Below are 21,862 nucleotides of genomic sequence, written 5' to 3'. Positions count from 1 at the left end.
ATTTCCCTCATTAAAATGCAAATCAATTTATAACATTTTTGACATGCGTTTTTCTGGATTTTTGTTGTTGTTATTCTGTCTCTCACTGTTCAAATAAACCTACCATTAAAATAATAAACTGATAATTTATTTGTCAGTGGGCAAATGTACAAAATCAGCAGGGGATCAAATACTTTTTTCCCTCACTGTAGGTGGGCCTGGGGAAGTCTAGCGGTTAGGCCGCTGCCTTCAGAGCTCAAATAACATGTTGCTGTGGACTCTAATCTGGCCCACGCCCTTCTAACACAAACCATCTTTCAACGTTCCTGTCTTTCTCTCACTGTCTGAGATATAGAGGTTCGTGACCTGTGATGCATTTCCTGTTTCAGAGCTGCTGCTGGATGACTTCCTGTTGACGTACCTAGTGTTCATGACGACCAACGACCTCTGTCAGGCCCTGCTCGGACAATATCCTTTACACACTGCATGTGTGTCTGTCTGTCTGTGTTTCTGTGTAGTGTGTATTGTCCTTAACTTGTCCCACCTACAGCAGTAAGCGTGTGCATGGTCAAGGTCAGGAGGATGGAAAGGAGGCCCTCTATAGGAAGAGGAAAGTATTACACCTAGTTGCTCACTGGACACGCCTATATAAGGACTTCCTACGAGAGGACGAACACATCAAGGCATTCATGAAGGTAGGAGGAGACACACACAGGTTTGGTAACCAGTTTCTGAGGGTAATAGCTGCCTAGTAACAGGAAGGAAAGGAGTTATATTCTGCATGTCAGTGACAGCGATAACTTAAGTGTTTGTGCTTGTGAGCTTGCAGCTTTGTTTTCTCCCTGGCACATGTCTGCACATACATTTACAATACATCTACAATACATTTACAATACTTAAACCTAAATATATCTCTAAGTGTCAGTTAGAGGTGTGTGTGTGTGTGTGTGTGTGTGTGTCAGACTCTCTCCAGGTGTGTGTTAGAGGATCTTTATGAGTTTCCGTCTCTGGAGAAAGACATGAAGGAGTTCCAGAAGCTTCTACGACGTAGACAGTGAGTGTGTGTGTGCATGTACAGCACAAGGACGCCATTGTTTATGAGACATGAGCACAGCCTACGGTTTGTCTGTGGGGGGATAGAGGAAACGGAAGCTTCAATTCTCAAGTAAATCTTTATTTATGAACAAGCAAATATGGAGTTGTTTATTTGTTTCTCTGTTTGTTTTTGTTTCAGCACAGTGGATGAATGTCCTCCACAACAAAAGGTGAGAGGGATGGAAGAAGGGCGAGGGGAGAGAGAGAAAATGGGGGGGGGGGTAATTGGTAGACGAAAATTATCTGTCACTGCCAAGTTAAAGGGATACTTTGGGAATTTGGCAGTGAAATCCTTTATCTACTTCCCCAGAGTCAGATGAACTCATGGATTGCATTGTTATGTCTCTGCATCCAGTATGAATGGAGGTAAGAGCTAGTTTTGCGAGCAAATGCTAACTAGCGTTAGCACAATGACTGGAAGGCTATGGTGTCTACTAGCATGCTAGCCGTTACCATAGACTCCTCCAGTCATTGCGCTGACACTAGTTAGCAACTTCCTTCAAACTGCACGCAGAGACAATCTGACACTGAGGAAATATATAAATGGCTTCATTGCCAAAATCCTAAAGTGTCCCTTTTATAATCTAATGGTTTATGTCCCTTCTCCCTCTCTCCTCTCCACCTCTCTTTATCCCCCTCTTTCTCCCTATCCCTCTCTCTCCTCTCCATCTCTCTTTATCCCCCTCTTTCTCCCTATCCCTCTCTCTCCTCTCCATCTCTCTTTATCCCCCTCTCTTTCTCATTCTTTCTCCCTATCCCTCTCTCTCCCCTCCCTTCTGTCTTTATCCCCCTCTCTTTCTCATTCTTTCTCCCTATCCCTCTCTCTCTCTCCATCTCACTTTATCCCCCTCTCTTTCTCCCTATCCCTCTCTCTCCATTTCTCTTTATCCCCCTCTCTTTCTCATTCTTTCTCCCTATCCCTCTCTCTCCTCTCCATCTCTCTTTATCCCCCTCTCTTTCTCATTATTTCTCCCTATCCCTCTCTCTCCCCTCCCTTCTGTCTTTATCCCCCTCTTTCTCATTCTTTCTCCCTATCCCTCTCTCTCCTCTCCATCTCTCTTTATCCCCCTCTCTTTCTCATTCTTTCTCCCTATCCCTCTCTCTCCCCTCCCTTCTGTCTTCATCCCTGTATTTCTCTGTCTGTCTCTCCAGAGTAAGCCTCTGTTCCAGCAGCTCAGTTTAAAGGAGAACAGTCTGCCACTCCGCTTCCCTCGGGCTGACACCAAAGAGGGTGAGAACACACACACACGTGATGCTGTGATTGTATGTGATTGATATTATTGATTTTGATTTATTTATTGAAGTGTCATACGCTTAGCGGTGCCCAGCCCACAGGGGTCTACAAGACACTACTAAACACAGTGACATTTTCTTTGTAATCAAAACAAAATAACATTTTTCAAATGATATGCATACAATAATCACAGCCTGTACAGCTATCTAGCCATACTACACAACCAGCTACCATCTAGCCACACTACACAACCAGCTACCATCTAGCCACACTACACAACCAGCTACCATCTAGCCACACTACACAACCAGCTACCATCTAGCCACACTACACAACCAGCTACCATCTAGCCACACTACACAACCAGCTACCATCTAGCCACACTACACAACCAGCTACCATCTAGCCACACTACACAACCAGCTACCATCTAGCCACACTACACAACCAGCTACCATCTAGCCACACTACACAACCAGCTACCATCTAGCCACACTACACAACCAGCTACCATCTAGCCACACTACACAACTCTGTTCGTCCCGTAAGCAGAATACTTCAGGTTTATCACCAACATTTTTACAAAAAAGAACATGTCTCAGATCGCCATCCAGAGGGCAATAAAACACTAAATGGATTTCCTTTTCGATTTGCCCAAGTTCACACAGTAGGCAAATTCTCTCTTCGGACAATCTGTTAAATCTCTGCGTCTCTGTAGCCAGAGCGAGGGTGCCGGATCTGAGTGGTGCACAAACGGACGTTTCGTTTTTTGTTAGGTTCAGGAGGACATATGCTTCAGGGGTGTAGTTCTCAGTTTAGGTTTAAACCAAATATAAGCTGCCCATTTCCCCTTGTGGTTTTGTCCTTGATTTGTTTAACACCACATGCTAATTTGGTCCTGAATATACAGTGGTTTGCGAAAGTATTCATCCCCTTGGCATTTTCCCTATTTTGTTGCATTACAACCTGGAATTAAAATATATTTTTGGAGGGGTTTGTATCATTTGATTTACCCAACAAGCCTACCACTTTGAAGATGCAAAATATTTTAAATTGTGAAACAAACAATAATACAACAAAAACAGAACTTGAGCGTGCATAACTATTCACCCCCCCAAAGTCAATACTTTGTAGAGACACTTTTTGCAGCAATTACAGCTGCAAGTCTCTTGGGGTATGTCTATAGGCTTGGCACATCTAGCAAGTTGGATTTTTGACCATTCTTCAAGGCAAAACTGCTCTAGCTCCTTCAAGTTGGATGGGTTCCGCTGGTGTACAGCAATCTTTAAGTCATACCACAGATTCTCAATTGGATTGAGGTCAGGGCTTTGACTAGGCCATTCCAAGACGTTTAAATGTTTCCCCTTAAACCATTCGAGTGCTGCTTTAGCAGTATGCTTAGGGTCATTGTCCTGCTGGAAGGTGAACCTCCGTCCCAGTCTCAAATCTCTGGAAGACTGAAACAGGTTTCCCTCAAGAATTTCCCTGTATTTAGCGCCATCCATCATTCCTTCAAATTTGACCAGTTACCCAGTCCTTGCCGAGGAAAAACATCCCCACATCATGATGCTGCCACCACCATGCTTCACTGTGGGGATGGTGTTTTCGGGTGATGTGATGTGTTGGGTTTGTGCCAGACATAGTGTTTTCCTTGATGGCCAAAAAGCTACATTTTAGTCTCATCTGACCAGAGTATGTTTTTCCATGTGTTTGGGGAGTGTCCCACATGCCTTTTGGCAAACACCAAACATGTTTTATTATTTTTTCTGGCCACTCTTCCGTAAAGCCCAGCTCTGTGGAGTGTACGTCTTAAAGTGGTCCTATGGACAGATACTCCAATCTCCGCTGTGGAGCTTTGCAGCTCCTTCAGGGTTATCTTTGGTCTCTTTGTTGCCTCTCAGATTTATGCCCTCTTTGCCTGGTCTTGGTTTTGGTGGGTGGCCCTCTCTTGGCAGGTTTGTTGTGGTGCCATATTCTTTCCATTTTTTAATAATGTATTTAATGGTGCTCGCTGGGATGTTCAAAGTTTTGGATATTTTTTTATAACTCAACCTTAATCTGTACTTCACAACTTTGTCCCTGACCTGTTTGGAGAGCTCCTTGGTCTTCATAGTGCCGCTTGCTTGGTGGTTCCCCTTGTTTACATGAAATCCCAATAAAAATATATTTAAATTACAGGTTGTAATGCAACAAAATAGGAAAAACGCCAAGGGGGTGAATACTATTGCAAGGCACTATACACTGAGTATACCAAACATTAGGAACACCTTCCTAATATTGAGTTGCACCCCCCCTTTTGCCCTCAGAACAGACTCAATTCGTCAGGGCGTTCCACAGGGATGCTAATCCATGTTGACTCCAATGCTTTCCACAGTTGTGTCAAGTTGGCTGGATGTCCTTTGGGTGGTGGACCATTCTTGATACACATGAGAAACTGTTGAGCATGAAAGACTAAGCACCATTGCAGTTCTTGACACAAACCGGTGCCCCTGGCACCTACTACCATACCCCGTTCAAAGGCACTTAGATATTTTGTCTTGCCCATTCACCCTCTGAATGGTACAGCAGTCTAACAGATCACAGAGGGAGTTCTTTAGTGGAAGCCTCTCCAGGTAGATCAAGAGGGCAGCAGTCTAGGCCCCTTACCTGGATTGTAAATGGTCATGGTCAAAACATATTGATACAACAGTAGCTAAGATGGGGAGAAGTCTGTCCATAATAAAGCGCTACTCTGCATTTTTAACAACACTATCAACAAGGCAGGTCCTACAAGCCCTAGTTTTGTGTTGTAGATATGTGGTAGTAGAGTAGGAGCCTGAGGGCACACACTTAGTGTGTTGTGAAATCTGATGTGAATGTTTTGTAGTGTTTTTAAAATTGTATTACTGCCTTAATTCTTCTAGACCCCAGGAAGAGTAGCTGCTACCTTGCCAGCAGCTAATGGGGATCCATAGTAAATACAAATACAATCACAATCCATGTCTCAAGGCTTAAAAATCTACACTGATTGAAGTGGTTTTAACAGTGACATCATTTAGGGATCATAGCTGTCACCTGGATTCACCAGGTCAGTCTGTCATGGAAAGAGCAGGTGTTCTTAATGTTTTATATATTCAGTGTATTCTGCAAATCAGTTTCACAAAAAATGGATAACAATTCTCCATCCCACAGATGGTTATGAGTAAGGTCCCAGTCAAACACGTTTTTAGTGATTCTGTGTTCTGGCATATTTATCAGTCTGTTCCATAGATGTATCATGTCACCTTTTGCCTAACCACACATGGTTCCCAACCCATATCTCCACAGATGGCCAGGTTTGGAGTCAGTTTGACACCATTCCACTTATTCCACTCCAGCCTTTACCACGAGTAGGTCCTCCCCAATTAAGGTGCCACCAACCTCCTGTGGTGCACACCAAGAAAGCAGCAGATGGCTCTGTTTTAAACATTGTTGCAATTAGTGCCTACTTTGGAACCCCAAACCCCAGCTGCATAGTCCATCCCTGGACACACACAGGAGTTTTAGCTGAAAATAAGCACAGTAACCAAGATCATTTTGTTTAACACTGACCCCAAAGCTTAACCGGCAGAATCTGCTAGCGATATTATGGCATCTTCAAAGGGCATGTGTTCATCCAGAATGAAACCAAGGACCTCTATACCAGGCAGTGTCAGAGGAAGGCCCTAAAAATGGTTTAAAACTCCAGCCACCCTAGTCTTAGACTGTTCTCTCTGCTACCGCACGGCAAGCGGTACCGGAGCACCAAGTCTAGGTCCAAGAGGCTTCTAAACAGCTTCTACCCCCAAGCCACAAGACTCCTGAACACCTAATCAAATGGCTACCCAGGCTATTTGCATTCCCCTCTCCCCATCTTTTACACTGCTGCTACTCTCTGTTATCATCTATGCATAGTCACTTTAATAACTCTACCTTCATATACATATTACCTCAACTAACCGGTGCCCCCGCACATTGAGTCTGTACCGTGTACCCCCCCTGTATATAGTCTCGCTATTGTTATTTTACTGCTGATCTTGAATTACTTTTACTTTACTTTTATTTCTTATTCTTATCCATATTTTTTTAACTGCATTGTCGGTTAGGGGTTCATAAGTAAGTATTTCACTGTAAGGTCTACACCTGTTGTATTCGGTGCATGTGACTAATAAAATTGTATTTGATTTGATATTTATAGAGCCCAGTGTACAATAATGGGGTTGGACCAAAACAAAGGTTGTGTGCACTTCACTGCACACCTTTCTTTCTGAAATGAACAACCTGGGTCTTCTCTTGATTTATCGCCAGTCTCAATTTAGTACACCATAGTTTAACAATATTCTAAATATTCTGGAGGTCATCTAATGTCTCGGCAAGGACAACTGCACTACATGACCAAACGTATGTGGACTCCTTCTTGTCACGCATCTCATTCCAAAATCATGGGCATTAATATGGATTTGGTCCCCCCTTTGCTGCTATAACAGCCTCCACCCCTCTGGGAAGGCTTTCCACTACATGTTGGAACATTGCTGTGGGGACTTGCTTCCATTCAGCAACGAGGATTAGTGAGGTTGGGCACTGATGTTGGGCGATTAAGCCTGTCTCGCAGTCAGCGTTCCAATTCATCCCAAAGGTGTTCTGTCAGGTTGAGGTCAGAGCTCTGCAGGCCAGTCAAGTGCTTCCACACCGATCTCAACAAACCATTTCTGTATGGATCTCTTTGTGCATGGGGGTATTGTCATGCTGATACAGAAAAGGGCTTTCCCCAAACTGTTGCCACAAAGTTGGAAGCACAGAATCATCTAGAATGTCATTGTATACTGCAGCATTAAGATTTCCTTTCACTGGAACTAAGGGACCTAGGCCGAACCTTGAAAAACAGCCCCAGACCATTATTCCTCCACCAAACTTTACAGTTGGCACTATGCATTCGGGCAGGTAGCGTTCTCCCGGAATCTGCCAAACCCAGTTTCGGCCGTTGGACTGTCAGATTGTGAAGTGTGATTCATCACTTGAGAGAACACGTTTCCACTGCTCCAGAGTCCAATGGCGGCAAGCTTTACACCACTCCAGCCTGCACTTGGCATTGTGCATGGTGATCTTAGTCTTGTGTGCGGCTGCTCGGCCATGGAAACCCATTTCATGAAGCTCCCGACGAACAGTTATTGTGCTGATGTTGCTTCCAGAGACAGTTTGGAACTTGGCAGTGAGTGTTGCAACCGAGGACAGACAATTTTATGAGCTCCAGCACTCTGCGGTCCCGTTCTGGGAGATTGTGTGACCTGCCACTTTGTGGCTGAGCCGTTGTTGCTCCTAGACGTTTCCACTTCACAAAGGGCACTTACAGTTGACTGGGGCAGCTCTAGCAGGGCAGAAATTTGATGAACTGACTTGTTGGAAACTGACTTGTTGACGGTGCCACGTTGAAAATCATTGAGCTCTTCAGTAAGGTCATTCTACTGTCAATGTTTGTCTATGGAGATTGCATGGCTGTGTTCTCAATTTTATACACCTGTCAGCAACGGGATGAAATAGCCTTTTATACACCTGTCAGCAACTGGATGAAAGACTATTTCATCCCCTGTCAGCAACAGGATAAAATAGCCTTTTATACACCTGTCAGCAACTGGATGAAAGACTATTTCATCCCCTGTCAGCAACAGGATAAAATAGCCTTTTATACACCTGTCAGCAACTGGATGAAAGACTATTTCATCCCCTGTCAGCAACAGGATAAAATAGCCTTTTATACACCTGTCAGCAACTGGATGAAAGACTATTTCATCCCCTGTCAGCAACAGGATAAAATAGCCTTTTATACACCTGTCAGCAACTGGATGAAAGACTATTTCATCCCCTGTCAGCAACAGGATAAAATAGCCTTTTATACACCTGTCAGCAACTGGATGAAAGACTATTTCATCCCCTGTCAGCAACAGGATAAAATAGCCTTTTATACACCTGTCAGCAACTGGATGAAAGACTATTTCATCCCCTGTCAGCAACGGGATAAAATAGCCAAATCCACTAATTTGAAGGGGCATCCACATACTTTTGTACATATAATGTATATCATCAGCATACAACAAGATGCCCAGGAATATATCCACAACTTCATCACCAAGTTTAGCATGTTTGATTTGTAGGGCTAAATCATTAACATATATTGCAAATAAAGTGAATGAGAGTAGGTCTCCCTGCTTTACACCGTAAAGGGTTGGAAACCAGCCAGTCCTGAGGTCATTGAGGTCATTGAGCTGATCACAGTAAGACTTTGATGGGATCATAGAATCTTCCATCAATTACCATTTGAATTAGTCTAAAAGCAAGGAGGTCTCTATTCACCCAATCAAAAGCCTTCTGAAAATATGTTTTATGATGTGTTAACGCTATGTGTGTGCGTGTGTGTTCCAGTGCTGTGTCGTGTGTATGTGAGTGCTGATTCGTACCTGTGTGTTTACACACACTCTTTGCTGAGCGTGGCAGAGCTGCTGAGGATTGTGGGTCAGAAGATGGACCGACCAGAGGAGGACATGGTGCTGGTGACACACACACCTACTGGAGGTACACACACACACACACACACACTGAAGGTACACACACACACACACACACACTGAAGGTACACACACACACACCCACTGAAGGTACTCACACACACTGGAGGTGCACACACACACACTCCTTTTCACTCTCCCCACTTTTCTCTCTCACTCTCCCCCTGTAGAGAGGAGGATGTTACAGGCTGGTCAATATGTGTATTCTGAGACTTTGACGCCACAGAGCAAACTGATGGTCTGTCGGAGGGACCTCACACATATTATGGTAATTAACACCCAGATTACGGTTACGAATAATTTGATTGTGGTCATTCACTGACAAATGGTATTTATTTTTCAACAAAGGCTATAGGGGACCTCGATTCAGCTTACCTGGGGTGGGGTGTGTTGCACTACTAAATCAAATCAAACTCAAGTATTTGAAAGACAAGAAAAACACTTACCTACTCTTAACGTGCGTGTGTGTGTGTGTGTGTGTGTGTAGGCCCCTCTAACAGACAGTGAGCTGAGTAGGAGAACAGTGAGGTTGCTGGGTATGAACACCTGGGATATGGCTGCTGTTCTCACACAACTGGACTGGAACCTCTTCAACTCCATACACGAGGTAACACACACACACACTGGAGGAACTTTACTACACACTCACGCATACACATACACACTCAACTCTCTGTCTTTTCCCCCCTGCAGCAGGAGTTGGTGTATTCTACAATGAGCTGTAGTACCGGAGGCAGCCACCGGGAGGGGCTATCTGTATTGCTGCAGCGCTGCAACGAGGTCCAACAGTGGGTCATGTCTGAGGTCCTGATGTGTGTGTCACTCAACAAACGAGTCCAGCTGCTCAAGAAGTTCATCAAGATTGCAGCGCAGTAAGAGAACACACACACTTTAGACAATCAAACACACACACACATGGGGACACACACACAACTAATCCCTGTTTTGTATTATGTAGCTGTAAGGCCCAAAGAAACCTGAACTCAGCATTTGCCATAATCATGGGACTCAACACAGCAGCCGTCAGCAGACTCAACATAACCTGGGATGTAAGTGTGTGTGTGTGTGTGTGTGTGTGTGTGTGTGTGTGTGTACTCTGATGGTGTGTATCTGTTCCATACGTTTACTTTCAGAAAGTTCCGGGGAAATTCAAGAAGATCTTCTCTGAACTGGAGCTGATCACAGTAAGACTCATTATCATTGGTTTAAAGTAATATTTGTCTTGATAGGCTGGTGGAAAATAGTTAGGAGAAGGTCATGAATTAAGGAACAAAATATTCTGAGACTATTGGTGTATCAGTCTCTAGGTTCACATCCACTTGACCCTAAGCCTAACCTCTGACCTCTAACCACTAACCTTACCCTGACTCCTAACCTCTCCTCGTTGTCTCTCCAGGACCCGTCTCTGAACCATAAGGCCTACAGAGATGCCTTCAAGAAGATGAAGCCTCCTAAGATCCCCTTCATGCCCCTGCTGTTGAAAGATATCACCTTTATCCACGAGGGAAACAAAACCTTTCAGGACAACCTGGTCAACTTCCAGAAACTGGTGAGTCATGACATGTCTGTTGTGTGTGTGAAGGTGTCTCTTTTTTTAATAACCGGCATCATGGTGACTGACTCTCTTCTATGCCCCGCCCCCTCAGCACATGATCGCCGACACAGTGCGTCTGATTCGCCACTGCCAAAGCGACCAACTCGGTATGTTGTCTCTGTCTGTTTCTGTCTGGCTCTCTTTCTGTCTCTCTTTCTGTCTGCATCTCTCTTTCTGTCTGTCTGTGCCTGTGTTTCTGTAATGTTGTTCTGCTCAGTCTCTGCTGGTGAAGTCATACAGCTTCAGTGTTTTTGTCTGTGTGTGTGTGCGCATGTATCTGTCTGTCTCCTAGGTAACGAGGTGGTGGGGAGCGACAGTGCAGAGGTCAGGGCGAGCGTTCACTACCTCCACATCATCGACAATCAACAGACACTGTTCCAACTTTCACACAAGCTGGAGCCTCGCGCCTGAACACACACACAGAAAATACACTTTGTGTTGAAGGTGCCATGCAAGCCACCGGCTCTTAGCCAATCACAGTTCAGCATCCTGATTCAGCCAGCCAACCACAGAGCTGCACACTGAGACGGCGTTCAGACTGAAAATGTATATCTGTCAACCTGATTCAGACTGTTTTTCTATGAAGGTCAAACTTTGATGGACGACAAAGACCAAGGAGAAGACAGACGGCCATTCTTTATTGTTCTGTCATGAATACTGTTTTTAAGCTACTCTCCAGAGGAGTTTGTACAGTTACTGAGATTGTGTTTCTGGTCTTAAGTTAACAGTTAGCTTCATTGTATATTAATGATCCTCAGTAGGGAAACAGTCAAAAGACTGTAGATAGTAACTGTTAGTATATGACTGGAAATCACGCAGTAGATGTACAGCAGATGTATACTGTATGTGTTCAGGCCACATGGTGAGATATGACTCTGGATGACAGTGGCAAATGTCCGGATGGGGGAGAGATGCCATATACAGATTACACACATCCCTTTTATTTGTACCTGTAGAAACCACAAAGCCCTCATCATTTCTGCTCCTGTCATACCACAACATAAAGGTCCTACTATTACACATTGTTATTGGGCGTTAATACCACGGTATTATAGGGATTATTATTACATTGTTATTACACTTTTACTGACTGAAGAGCTGTTTCAATGCCTGTTACACACAGATTTCACTAAGCAACATTGCCTTGGTTCAAACCCAGTCAATGCATTCAACACTGATCAAGTACATCACTGTTAAGGCCTGTTGTAATTCACACTGACTGATCAAGTACATCACATGTACAGTGCTCAGGTGTATAGAAGCAGGGCAGTAGTGCTATATAACTATTTATTGTAATATGTTGTTTATTTATATTTCTCTAAGAATGTGACAGTCCTGTGTGCCATATCACACCGGAGCTGTATAAAGACAGACCTCGGTAAAGATTTGCAGGACATATGTGTAAATACATTGAATTGTGTCCAAAAAGGTTTGCTGGTTGAGCTGAAATGCTGGAATGTTTAAAACAGGAGACTAGGGAGTGGAGTTGGTCCAGTGATTGTTACTGTCCTATGTGATTTCAAAATGGGGGGGAGAGAAAAAAGAGGAATGAAGAAGAGACGGAGGGGTGTTGTTGTTTTCTTGCCATGATGATGTAAAGTTCTGTTTTAAAGAATGTTGTTGTTTGCATGACGTGACAACCCCACCAGATCACAATGCAAGATGACAGTAAGAGTGTGTCCCAAATTGCATCCTATTTCCTATATAGTGCATTACTTTTGACCACAGCTATGTGGCCCTAGTCAAACGTAGTGCACTATATAGGGAATAGGGAGCTCTGGTTAAAAGTAGTGCACTATATAAGCCAGGGAATAGTGTGCCATTTCAGATTTGCTCTAAGGCTTTATACCACTGTAATATTGTTGATTTGTAAATATGCATAATGTTATTATGATGTTTGAGATGTAATTATTTATCTGTTTTAAAGGTAGGCCTACATTCCACAATATGATGTCTTCATACACAGCGGGAGAAAGGAAAGGGCAGAGCAGTATGTTCCCCGTCCCTAACTGCTGAAGCCACACGTCTTTTCTAAAGAGAGGTTTACTACTGGAGATTATGTATGAATAAATTAGAGCTTTTATGTCATAATAAACATTGTGTCGATGGTCACTGTCTCTGAATATTATCAGAGAGGAGGACGAGAGGATGGAGGAGTAGGAGAGAAATGATAGAAGAGAGGAAAGAAAATAATAAAATAAAACAGCTGTTTCTCATTTTCACTTGTCATTAAGCATGAGGTGACATCACCACTGCCTCCCTGTGCATACATTACAAACCCTGTCATTGGCGTGGCTAATTGGCGTGGAGAAGGGGGAGTGACAGAAGAGGGAGAGTACAGCTTCTGCAGGGGCGGACCATTCAGAATGTATAATAGGCTATGGAATTTAAAAATAATAAAGGCAATAATACCATCATGATATCATACATATTTGTTGAAGCAGATACAGTGCATTTGGAAATAATTTAGACCCCTTGTTCTAAAATTGATTAAAAAATGTTTTTCCCCTCATCAATCTACACATAATGACAAAGCCCAAACAGGTTTTTAGACATTTTTGCTAATGTATAAAAATATTTTAAAAATAGCAAATTTACATAAGTATTCAGACCCTTTAATCAGTACTTTGTTGAAGCCACTTTGGCAGCGATTATAGCCTCTAGTCTTCTTGGGTATGACGCTACAAGCTTGGCACACCTGTATTTGGGGAGTTTCTCCCATTCTTCTCTGCAGATCCTCTCAAGCTCTGTCAGGATGGATGATGGGGAGTGTCACTTCACAGCTATTTTCAGGTTTCTCCAGAGATGCTTGATCGGGTTTAAGTCCAGGCTCTGGCTGGGCCACTCAAGGACATTGCGTTGACTTAGAGGTGTGCTTAGGGTTGTTGTCCTGTTGGAAGGTGAACCTTTGCCCCACTCTGAGGTCCTGAGCACTATGGAGCAGGTTTTCATCAAGGATCTCTCTGTATTTTACTTCGTTAATCTTTTCCTCGATCCTGACTAGTCTCCTAGTCCCTGCTGCTGAAAAACATCCCCACAGCATGATGCTGCCACCACTATGCTTCACCGCCGTAGGCATGGTGCCAAGTCTCCTCCAGACATGACGCTTGGCATTCAGGGCAATCTTGGTTTCATCAGACCAGAGAATCTTGTTTCTCATGGTCTGAGATTCCTTTGGGTGCCTTTTGGCAAACTCCAAGCGGGTTGTCGTGTGCCTTTTACTGAGGAGTGGCTTCCGTCTGGTCACTTTACCATAAAGGCCTGATTGGTGGAGTACTACAGAGATGGTTGTCCTTCTGGAAGGTCCTCCCATCTCCACAGAGGAACTCTGGAGCTCTGTCAGAGTGACTATTGGGTTCTTGGTCACCTCCCTGACCAAGGCCCTTCTACCCCAATTGCTCAGTTTGGCCGTGTGGCCAGCTCTAGGAAGAGTCTTGGTGGTTCCAAACTTATTATATTTAAGAATGATGGAGGCCACTGCGTTCTTGGGGACCTTCAATGCTGCAGACATTTTTTGGTACCCTTCCCCAGATCTGTGCCTCGACACAATTCTGTCTCTGAGCTCTACGGACAATTCCTTTGACCTCATGGCTTGGTTTTTGCTCTGAAATGCACTGTGAACTGTGAGACCTTATATAGACAGGTGTGTGCCTTTCCAAATCATGTCCAATCAATTGAATTTACCACAGGTGGATTCCAATCAAGAGTTAGAAACATCTCAAGGATAATCAATGGAAACATGATGCACATGAGCTCAATTTCGAGTCTCATAGCAAAGGGTCTGAATAGTTATGTAAATAAGGTATTTCTGTTTTATATTTTTTATAAATATGCAAACATTTCTAAAAACCTGTTTTCACTTAGTCATTGTAGGGTATTGTGTGTAGATTGCAGATTTATTTTTGTTATCAATTTAGAACAAGGCAAATTGTGGGAAAAGTCAAGGGGTCTGAATACTTTCTGAACGCACTGTATGATTTAACATAGATTTTTTTCAATTTTGTCTTAATGTAGGAAAATCCTAAACATGTAGGCGCCAAATGTTTCCAGATGCAACTTTGCTATTGCTTCTTTGTTGCAGTCACTGCAGTACAGTAGTTGGATTTTAAAGCACAGAACCTTGAAAAGCTCATTTCTCGGGACAGTGAGATTCTGCCACACCTACATTGTCTTTTTGCCGCGAAACTGGGGAGAGGGCGGGACTCGGGCTGTTCCATTATGTATCCGGGGGAGAAGGAGAGTAACTCCGAGCAGAAACTCATTGTAATAATGATATTAAAAATCAATTCACTCTCACGGCCGTCGTATAACGACTTCTACATACAGGAAAAGTATTCTGGGCTCACAAAATCAAGGTTGAAAACATTCGAACGAAATTCAAAACGCGACTGCACACCTGACTTTAGAGACAAGTACATGAACTCGTGTTTGTTTTTTTTACCATTCATCTCTGTTGTGTGAACTGCATGTGAACTTTGAGAGAAGGAACATTCGTCTCTCAAACGAGTTAAAATGCCGTTATCATCAAAGGTAAGTGAGGTTTAACAGTTGCAGTTTTTATATCTCCACACGGTACAGCCAGACGAGGACTGGCCACCCCTCAGAGCCTGTTTCCTCTAGGTTTCTAATGAGTTTTTCCTAACCACTGTGCATCTGCATTGCTTGCTGGTTTGGGGTTTTACGCTGGGCTGTTTAGCCTACAGTACAGTCCCGAGTTTTTTCTGTTCCAAACACTTTAAAGTACAAGGTTGCATACAAAGTAACATCAATTTAACTAGCTGCCGAATAGGCATCAACTCACCACGTAACTTATTCTTAATGTTTGTCCATAGGCTACCAGAGTGAGGACAGACATTTTTCGGAATAAACGTTGGGAGTGACACTTAGTGAAATAGTCCACGCCCTACCCGGTATCTTTATTCTGCCACTGTACAACTCTGTATGCGTTCTTTGTTGGCAGCCTTGTTATTTACGACGTTTTTGCAACAGATTCCTGTTGGAACGTTCCACAAATTATACCCACCTCAGTCCGGGGTCCTTTATAAGGCCCTTTGGCTTTACTAAGCCTAGGTCAAGTCATAAAATGTACAGGTCCTTATTTTATAAGGTACATTTAATTTATATCTACAGCCTATCATAGAAATAAGTGCTGTATTATTTTAATATTTATTTATTTTTACCTTTTATTTAACTAGGCAAGTGAGTTAAGAAAAAAAATCTTATTTTCAATGACGACATAGTGGGTTAACTGCCTGTTCAGGGGCAGAACGACAGATTTTTACCTTGTCAGCTCGGGGGTTTGAACTTGCAACCTTACGGTTCAACGCTCTAACCACTAGGCTACCCTGCCTCCCCAAGTTTGAGAAGTGTAATAGGAATGCATTTGGTCTCTTTACATTTTTGTTAGTGGCCAGCTCTTTGACTCATTACTGAACTCATTACTACACCTCCACCATAGACTACTTTCTGGAAAGGACAGTGTGAAAAGGGTATTATATATTAGTGTAGCTTTAACACAGATGAATAGGGGGAAATAGCGGAGTTAGTTATACAACTGTCTTTGGCTTTAATCTGTTGTCTGTCCTTCAGACCCCCAGGGCCCTGTCGGACATCTTTGAAAGTCCCAGTGACGATGAAGACTTCCTGGGTTTTGCAATGTCAGTGCCTAGTGACAGCGAATCAGACGACAGCAGGGACAGCCTTGACTCTGGGAAGCCGGTGAGTAGCTGCCAATCTTTACCACACACACTACAATCCTGGTTTACTTAATTCTGCTACAGTTAGCGATTGAAATAATCCATCCATCTTTCTCTCTCGCTTTTCAGGTTGTGCGTTTCAGGTCAAAGTTTGTGACCGCAGAGTTGGTAAGTCTGTTCAGCCATTCAGACAGTGAGGGGGAGGGCTTTGGTGAGGAAGAGAGCAGAGGGTTCAGAAGCAGGATGAAGGCTATGGTATTGAGACCTAACATGGCATCTCTTGTAAGTCGCTCTGGATAAGAGCGTCTGCTAAATGACTTAAATGTAATGTAATGTACTGTTCTCTCCAGTGGTATGTGTGTATGGGGATGCTTGGTTGTACCATGACTCTTATCTCCTGTTTTCCGTCGCTCCAGTGCGTAGCGGAGGAGAGTGATGAAGACACAGGTTTCTACTCCGAGGGGGAGGAGCCAGAGACCCACACAAGGAGGAGTCTCTGTGTTGCCTTTAGGTGAGTGTACGAGTGTTCAACTGTGTGTATGTGTCTCAAATGGCACCCTATTCACTATGATCCACTGCTTTTTGAATACAGTTGAATACTCTGCTTCAGGTTTCCCACCAAAAGACTCTCTGCCAAGAAAGGGGAGGCACCAAAGAAACCCCAGCCAATCACTACCGCCACTCCGAAGAGGACAACCAATGAAAAGGAGCATCTGAAAAGGGGTGTGTCCAGTGGGATGGTGACACGGGGTCAGAAACAGCCTCTAAAAAAAGAGGAGGAGGTTGAGTCTCCAGTTCTAAATAAACGAGCCAAGAACATCCAGGAGAACAAGGCCATGGTACATAACCACTGACCAGGGTTGTGTTCTGTAGGCGGTTACACTACTGAATACAACCCTGCTATCTACTTTCTCTCTTGTAATTATTGTGTATATTAGAAGGGTTTTCTCATCCTGTGTTATTATTGTTGTCCTTCAGTTGGCCAAGCTGTTTGCTGACCTGACCAACATGGCTGAACTCTCCCCCTCTACCATGGTGAGTTTGTACACTTGACTTGGGCTAATGGAATTGGTTCATATTGTGCATGTTTCAGATTAATTTACCACAGTTGGACTGGCGGAATCTGTAAATCACCTTGCTTCCCAAAGATAGGCAGCACTGCAGCTCGTCTTCTTCAAACTGATCCCCTGAAACACGCAGACTTTCTCAGGTGACTTCTGGGTGTTGTAGTTCTCACTGGGGCATTGTGGGTGTTGTGTTCCAGAAGAAGAGGCGTGTGAGTGAGAAGCCGACCCCTCGTAGACGAGGTGTGCATGAGGGGGGCGAGAGGAGGAACCCATCGCGTGCGGCCAGACCGCCAGAGAAGTTTGGGGTGGAGGAGCGGACTACCTCCCCTTCACATAACAACAAATCTGTGAGGACTGTCTGTGTCAGGAAACTACTGGAGGTACACAAGGGCACACATGACTTACATATGCTTGTTCACACGCACATTCTTTACACAGGTAACTCTTGATCATTGTGATTGAACAGGTAGATGGTGATGATGATGTGTGTCTGTGTGTGGCCAGGTGGATGATGAGCTGAGAAGAAGTGGGAAGAAGAGGAGGGCGAGCAGTGGGAAGAGGAGGAAGATTACACATGTGAGATCAGTCGATGAGATCACGGAGGAAGAGCTGGACAACGTGGCGGAAGGCGCCAAAGACAAGATACTGGACAAGGACCATGTAAGAGACACACACACACACAGCAAGGCTTTTATAATTGTCTCTTTTCATCAGCTGCTCAGTTCTGCTGTCTATCCATCTGTCCTGTGATAGAGATGGAACTGGTGTGTGTGTGTTCCAGGGCAGCACTTGTCATCAGTGTAGACAGAAGACTCTGGACACCAAGACGGTGTGTCGTAGCGGAGTATGTTCAGGGGGCAAAGGTCAGTTTTGTGGGCCCTGTCTGAGGAACCGCTACGGAGAGGACGTACGCTCTGCCCTGCTGGATCCAGTTAGTACACACACAGCCCTTGACCTCGACCCCATCAGTACACCAAAAATATTGTTTTATCACTAAATCCATGTGTTTTTCTCTCTCTCTAAGGACTGGGAGTGTCCTCTTTGTAGAGGTATCTGTAACTGCAGTCTGTGTCGACGGAGAGAAGGACGTTGTGCAACAGGACAACTCGTCCATTTGGCTCAACACAAGGGCCACAGCAATGTCCAAGATTACCTGGAGAGGTAGGTGCAGTGGTGGAAAAAATACCCAGTTTTCATACTTGTGGAAAAGTCCCGATAGAAAATGACTCAAGTGAAAGTCACCCAGTAAAATACTACTTGAGTCAAAGTATGTGGTTTTTAATATACTTAAGTATCAAAAGTAAGAGTATAAATAATTTCAAAGTCCTTACCAGATGGTACGATTTTTGTGTTTTTTATTTTGGAGTAGCCAGGGACACACTCAAACACTTGGACATCATGTACAAAAAAGCATTTTTGTTTATTGAGTCTTCCAGATTAGAGGCAGTAGGGATGACCAGGGATGTTCTCTTGATAAGTGTGTGAATTGGACCATTTTCATATCTGGCTATCTGTAAATAAAATGGTGCCGTCTGGTTTGTTTAAGATGTATATTTAACCAAATACTTTTACTCAAGTAGTATTTTACTGGGTGACTTTCACTTCTACTGGAGTCATTTTCTATTAAGGTTCTTTACTTTTTACTCAAGTATGACAATTGGATACTTTTTCCACCACTGTGGGTGTCAGTGAAAATGTATGGAGTAAAAAAATAAAGTACATTATTTTCTTTAGGAATGTAATGGAGTTACCCCCAAAAACTACTTAAGTAGTACTTTAAAGAATTTGTTTATTTAAGTACTTTACCACTGGGTAGGTAGTGTGTGTGTGTTAATTTGGCTGTGTGTTTGATTGAGCTAATACATGTTGTTTTAATTAAAAAATGTCTACTTTTCTTTCTCCACAGCATCCAAAAAGATCTTCGAGCCTAGAGACAAGACCAGACAAGCAGACAGCTCCCCTGTTGGTCAGGACAGACAATTACACCCTGGAGGCCCAGAGGGAGAGACCCAGCAGAAAGATTGTGTGTCTCAATCTCTCCTTTCTCCTGAAGTTTACTCTCTTCACTACTTCCCAAAAAGCATTGGATTTGCAGAGGCATGGGCTAAAGGGAGTTTCCACCAAATGTCTTATACCAGTCATTTCCCTACAAATCAATGGATGGAAGTGAACAAGTGCACACTTTGGGCAGAAGGAGAGATAATTAGGACGTGGTCATACTGACACACAGAATTGTTCTGCTTTAGTACTGCCACAGTTCACTCGAGTCCATTTTGGATCTCTAGATGGTCTAGAACAGTGTTCCTCAATGACTGCCACGTCTCTCTAACACCCTATTTAATCACAGTCATGTTCAGTAGGGAGACAATGTTTTGAAACAGGAGGTAGTACCTGACATTTTCCAGTAAGAACATGTAATTACCATTTATTGTTGCAAAATATTTTGCTACGGTGTACACCACTGAATATGACCCAGGAAAACCATAACTTGTGGATCCCTGCAACTAAAAAGATTGAGCAACACCGGTCTAGATGGATATCTGTGGTTCCAAGACTGTGTTTACACAGGCAGCCCAATTCTGAAATCGTATTTTTATGCATCAGCCGTCAGGCAGTGGAGTTTAACTTTTTATTAGACCTTGGATGTGTCGGAGGGTACAGACAACCACTGTTAAATTCAATACCTTTTTCATTTGGGGAATAATGTTTACGCACCGATTATTATGCTAAATTAGCATAGTTTGAGTTTACACCTATTTTACCACTGCATCTCTAGTAGTAAGACATGGTTTACCTTTTACTGAAAGGAACAGAACATATTCCCTTATAGACCATAGCCAATACAATTAAAAGAATGTTTACTACACTGTTTTAATGGTTTTTTTCCTTCTATGTGGAGTTGGTTTTAAGACTGCTTCTGAAAGTGGACACTGTGTTGAATCTGAAATAAAGAACTGAAGTTCAAATGTTTACTAGTTGGTGTCTGTCACAGTGGCTGTAGTAGCAGTTTGGAATGTGTGTAGATTTAGTCCCCTCAACCCTCGCAGACCGAGTCCTGAATATGTGGGAGGAGCGCACCGCCCACAAAAAGGCACAGCTATCTGTCTCCAGCTGCAATTCTAAAATCCAACTATAAAAATAGCCATAAAATAGTGGTATTGATGAGGGGTGTTTTTACATGAAGATCGTTGGAAAAGCTTGGGTTAGTGAACACATTTCAGGAGAAAAGGGGAAGAATCTAAATTGGGCTTGGGGTCAATTGATGAGTCCTGAGATAGTCATGACCACGGCTAACGACCAGGTGCCTTCCCTGTCGGGTTAAAATGTGGATGAGTGTGCGTGTAACTTTTGGTAGATCAGTGGAGACCATTTTACATTTGAGTCATTTAGCAGACGCTCCTATTCAGAGCATTCATCTTAATTTCAACGGTTTTACTGAGTTACAGTTCATATAAGGGAATCAATCAATTTAAATACATTCATTGGGCCCTAATCTATGAATTTCACATGAATGGGCAGGGGCGCAGCCATGGGTGGGCTTGGGAGCGCATAGGCTCACTGACTGGTGAGCCAGGCCCAGCCAATCAGAATTAGTTTAGACCCAAATAATCCTCTGTTTCATCAGATGTCCGGGTGGCTGGTCTCAGAGAGATCACGCAGGTGAGGAAGCCGGATGTGGAGGTCCTGGGCTGGCTTGGTTACATGTGGTCTGTGGTTGTGAGGCCAGTTGGACGTACTGCCAAATTCCCTAAAACAACATTGGAGGCAGGTTATGGTAGAGAAATTAACATTCAATTCTCTGGCAACCGATCTGGTGGATATTCCTGCAGTCAGGATTCCAATTGCACGCTCCCTCAACTTGAGACATGTGTCATTGTGTTGTGTGACACAACTGCACATTTTAGTGGCCTTTTATTGTCCCAAGCACAAGGTGCACCTGTGTAATGATCATGCGGTTTAATCAGCTTCTTGATATGCCACATGTTTCAAGTGGGTGAATTATCTTGGCAAATGAGAAATGCTCACTGTCAGGGTTGTAAACAAATTGGTGCACAACATTTGAGAGAAATAAGCTTTCTTTGTGTATGGAACATTTTGGGGATCTTTTATTTCAGCTCATGAAACATGGAACCAACACTTTTACATGTCATGTTTATATTTTTGTTCGGTATAATATACAGTAGACAGAGAGGCTGTCTGTTAATATGGGATAGTCTCTCTATATTATAAGAGCTGGTCTCTATATAGCAGGGCTGCCCAACCCTCTTCCCAGAGAGCTACAGTCCTGTGGGTTTTCAGTCCAACCCTCATTTAACACACCTGATTATACTAATTAGCTGCTCAACAAGACCTTGACTAGCTGAATCAGATACGCTAAATTAGAGTTGGACTGAAAACCTACAGAACAGTAGGGTTCCAGGAAGAGGGTTGGGCAGCCCTGCTGTATAGTATAAGGGCTAGTCTCTGGTCCTTTTAATATACAGACAAATATACAAACGGAGGGAGAGAGGCAGCGAGAGAGTATCCCTTATAATATACAGAGAGCGAGTGTCCCTTATTCGACGGTGAGAACGGGAGATACACTGACCATATAATAGAGGGAGCGAGACAGACTCACCCCTGTGATAGAGAGGGAGAGA

The 21,862-nt window shown here is 43.5% G+C and overlaps 2 protein-coding genes across 3 annotated transcripts in view; both read left to right on the top strand.

Annotated features, from left to right (window-relative positions):
• Positions 1-12,568, top strand: part of rapgef5a (Rap guanine nucleotide exchange factor (GEF) 5a) — a 96,243-nt gene extending 83,675 nt beyond the window's left edge. The window contains 14 exon segments of the mRNA XM_065017898.1: positions 369-447; positions 524-674; positions 942-1,033; positions 1,214-1,244; positions 2,227-2,305; positions 8,723-8,872; positions 9,036-9,133; positions 9,353-9,472; positions 9,559-9,737; positions 9,824-9,914; positions 9,999-10,049; positions 10,262-10,414; positions 10,512-10,566; positions 10,752-12,568. Of these exon segments, the coding sequence (XP_064873970.1) occupies positions 369-447; positions 524-674; positions 942-1,033; positions 1,214-1,244; positions 2,227-2,305; positions 8,723-8,872; positions 9,036-9,133; positions 9,353-9,472; positions 9,559-9,737; positions 9,824-9,914; positions 9,999-10,049; positions 10,262-10,414; positions 10,512-10,566; positions 10,752-10,870 (1,448 nt within the window). The 3' untranslated portion in view covers positions 10,871-12,568.
• Positions 12,569-14,768: 2,200 nt separating this feature from the next.
• cdca7b (cell division cycle associated 7b) lies at positions 14,769-20,197 on the top strand. 2 transcript variants are annotated; one of them, XM_029646220.2, is made up of 11 exons: positions 14,769-14,989; positions 16,049-16,177; positions 16,285-16,323; positions 16,572-16,666; positions 16,766-16,994; positions 17,134-17,190; positions 17,423-17,602; positions 17,727-17,882; positions 18,004-18,153; positions 18,247-18,383; positions 19,129-20,197. In XM_029646220.2, the coding sequence occupies exons 1-11, from the start codon at positions 14,972-14,974 to the stop codon at positions 19,151-19,153; spliced, it is 1,215 nt and encodes a 404-aa protein (XP_029502080.1). In that variant the 5' UTR covers positions 14,769-14,971; the 3' UTR covers positions 19,154-20,197. The 2 variants fall into 2 exon arrangements, with proteins under 2 accessions (XP_029502080.1, XP_029502079.1); XM_029646219.2 differs by having other exon boundaries at positions 14,772-14,989; positions 17,420-17,602.
• The last annotated feature ends 1,665 nt before the right edge of the window (positions 20,198-21,862 follow it).

The sequence above is a fragment of the Oncorhynchus nerka genome, linkage group LG4 (genome assembly GCF_034236695.1).
Source record: "Oncorhynchus nerka isolate Pitt River linkage group LG4, Oner_Uvic_2.0, whole genome shotgun sequence".
In the NCBI taxonomy this organism is placed as follows: Eukaryota; Metazoa; Chordata; class Actinopteri; order Salmoniformes; family Salmonidae; genus Oncorhynchus; species Oncorhynchus nerka.
This window is presented reverse-complemented; position numbering and strand designations above follow the sequence as displayed.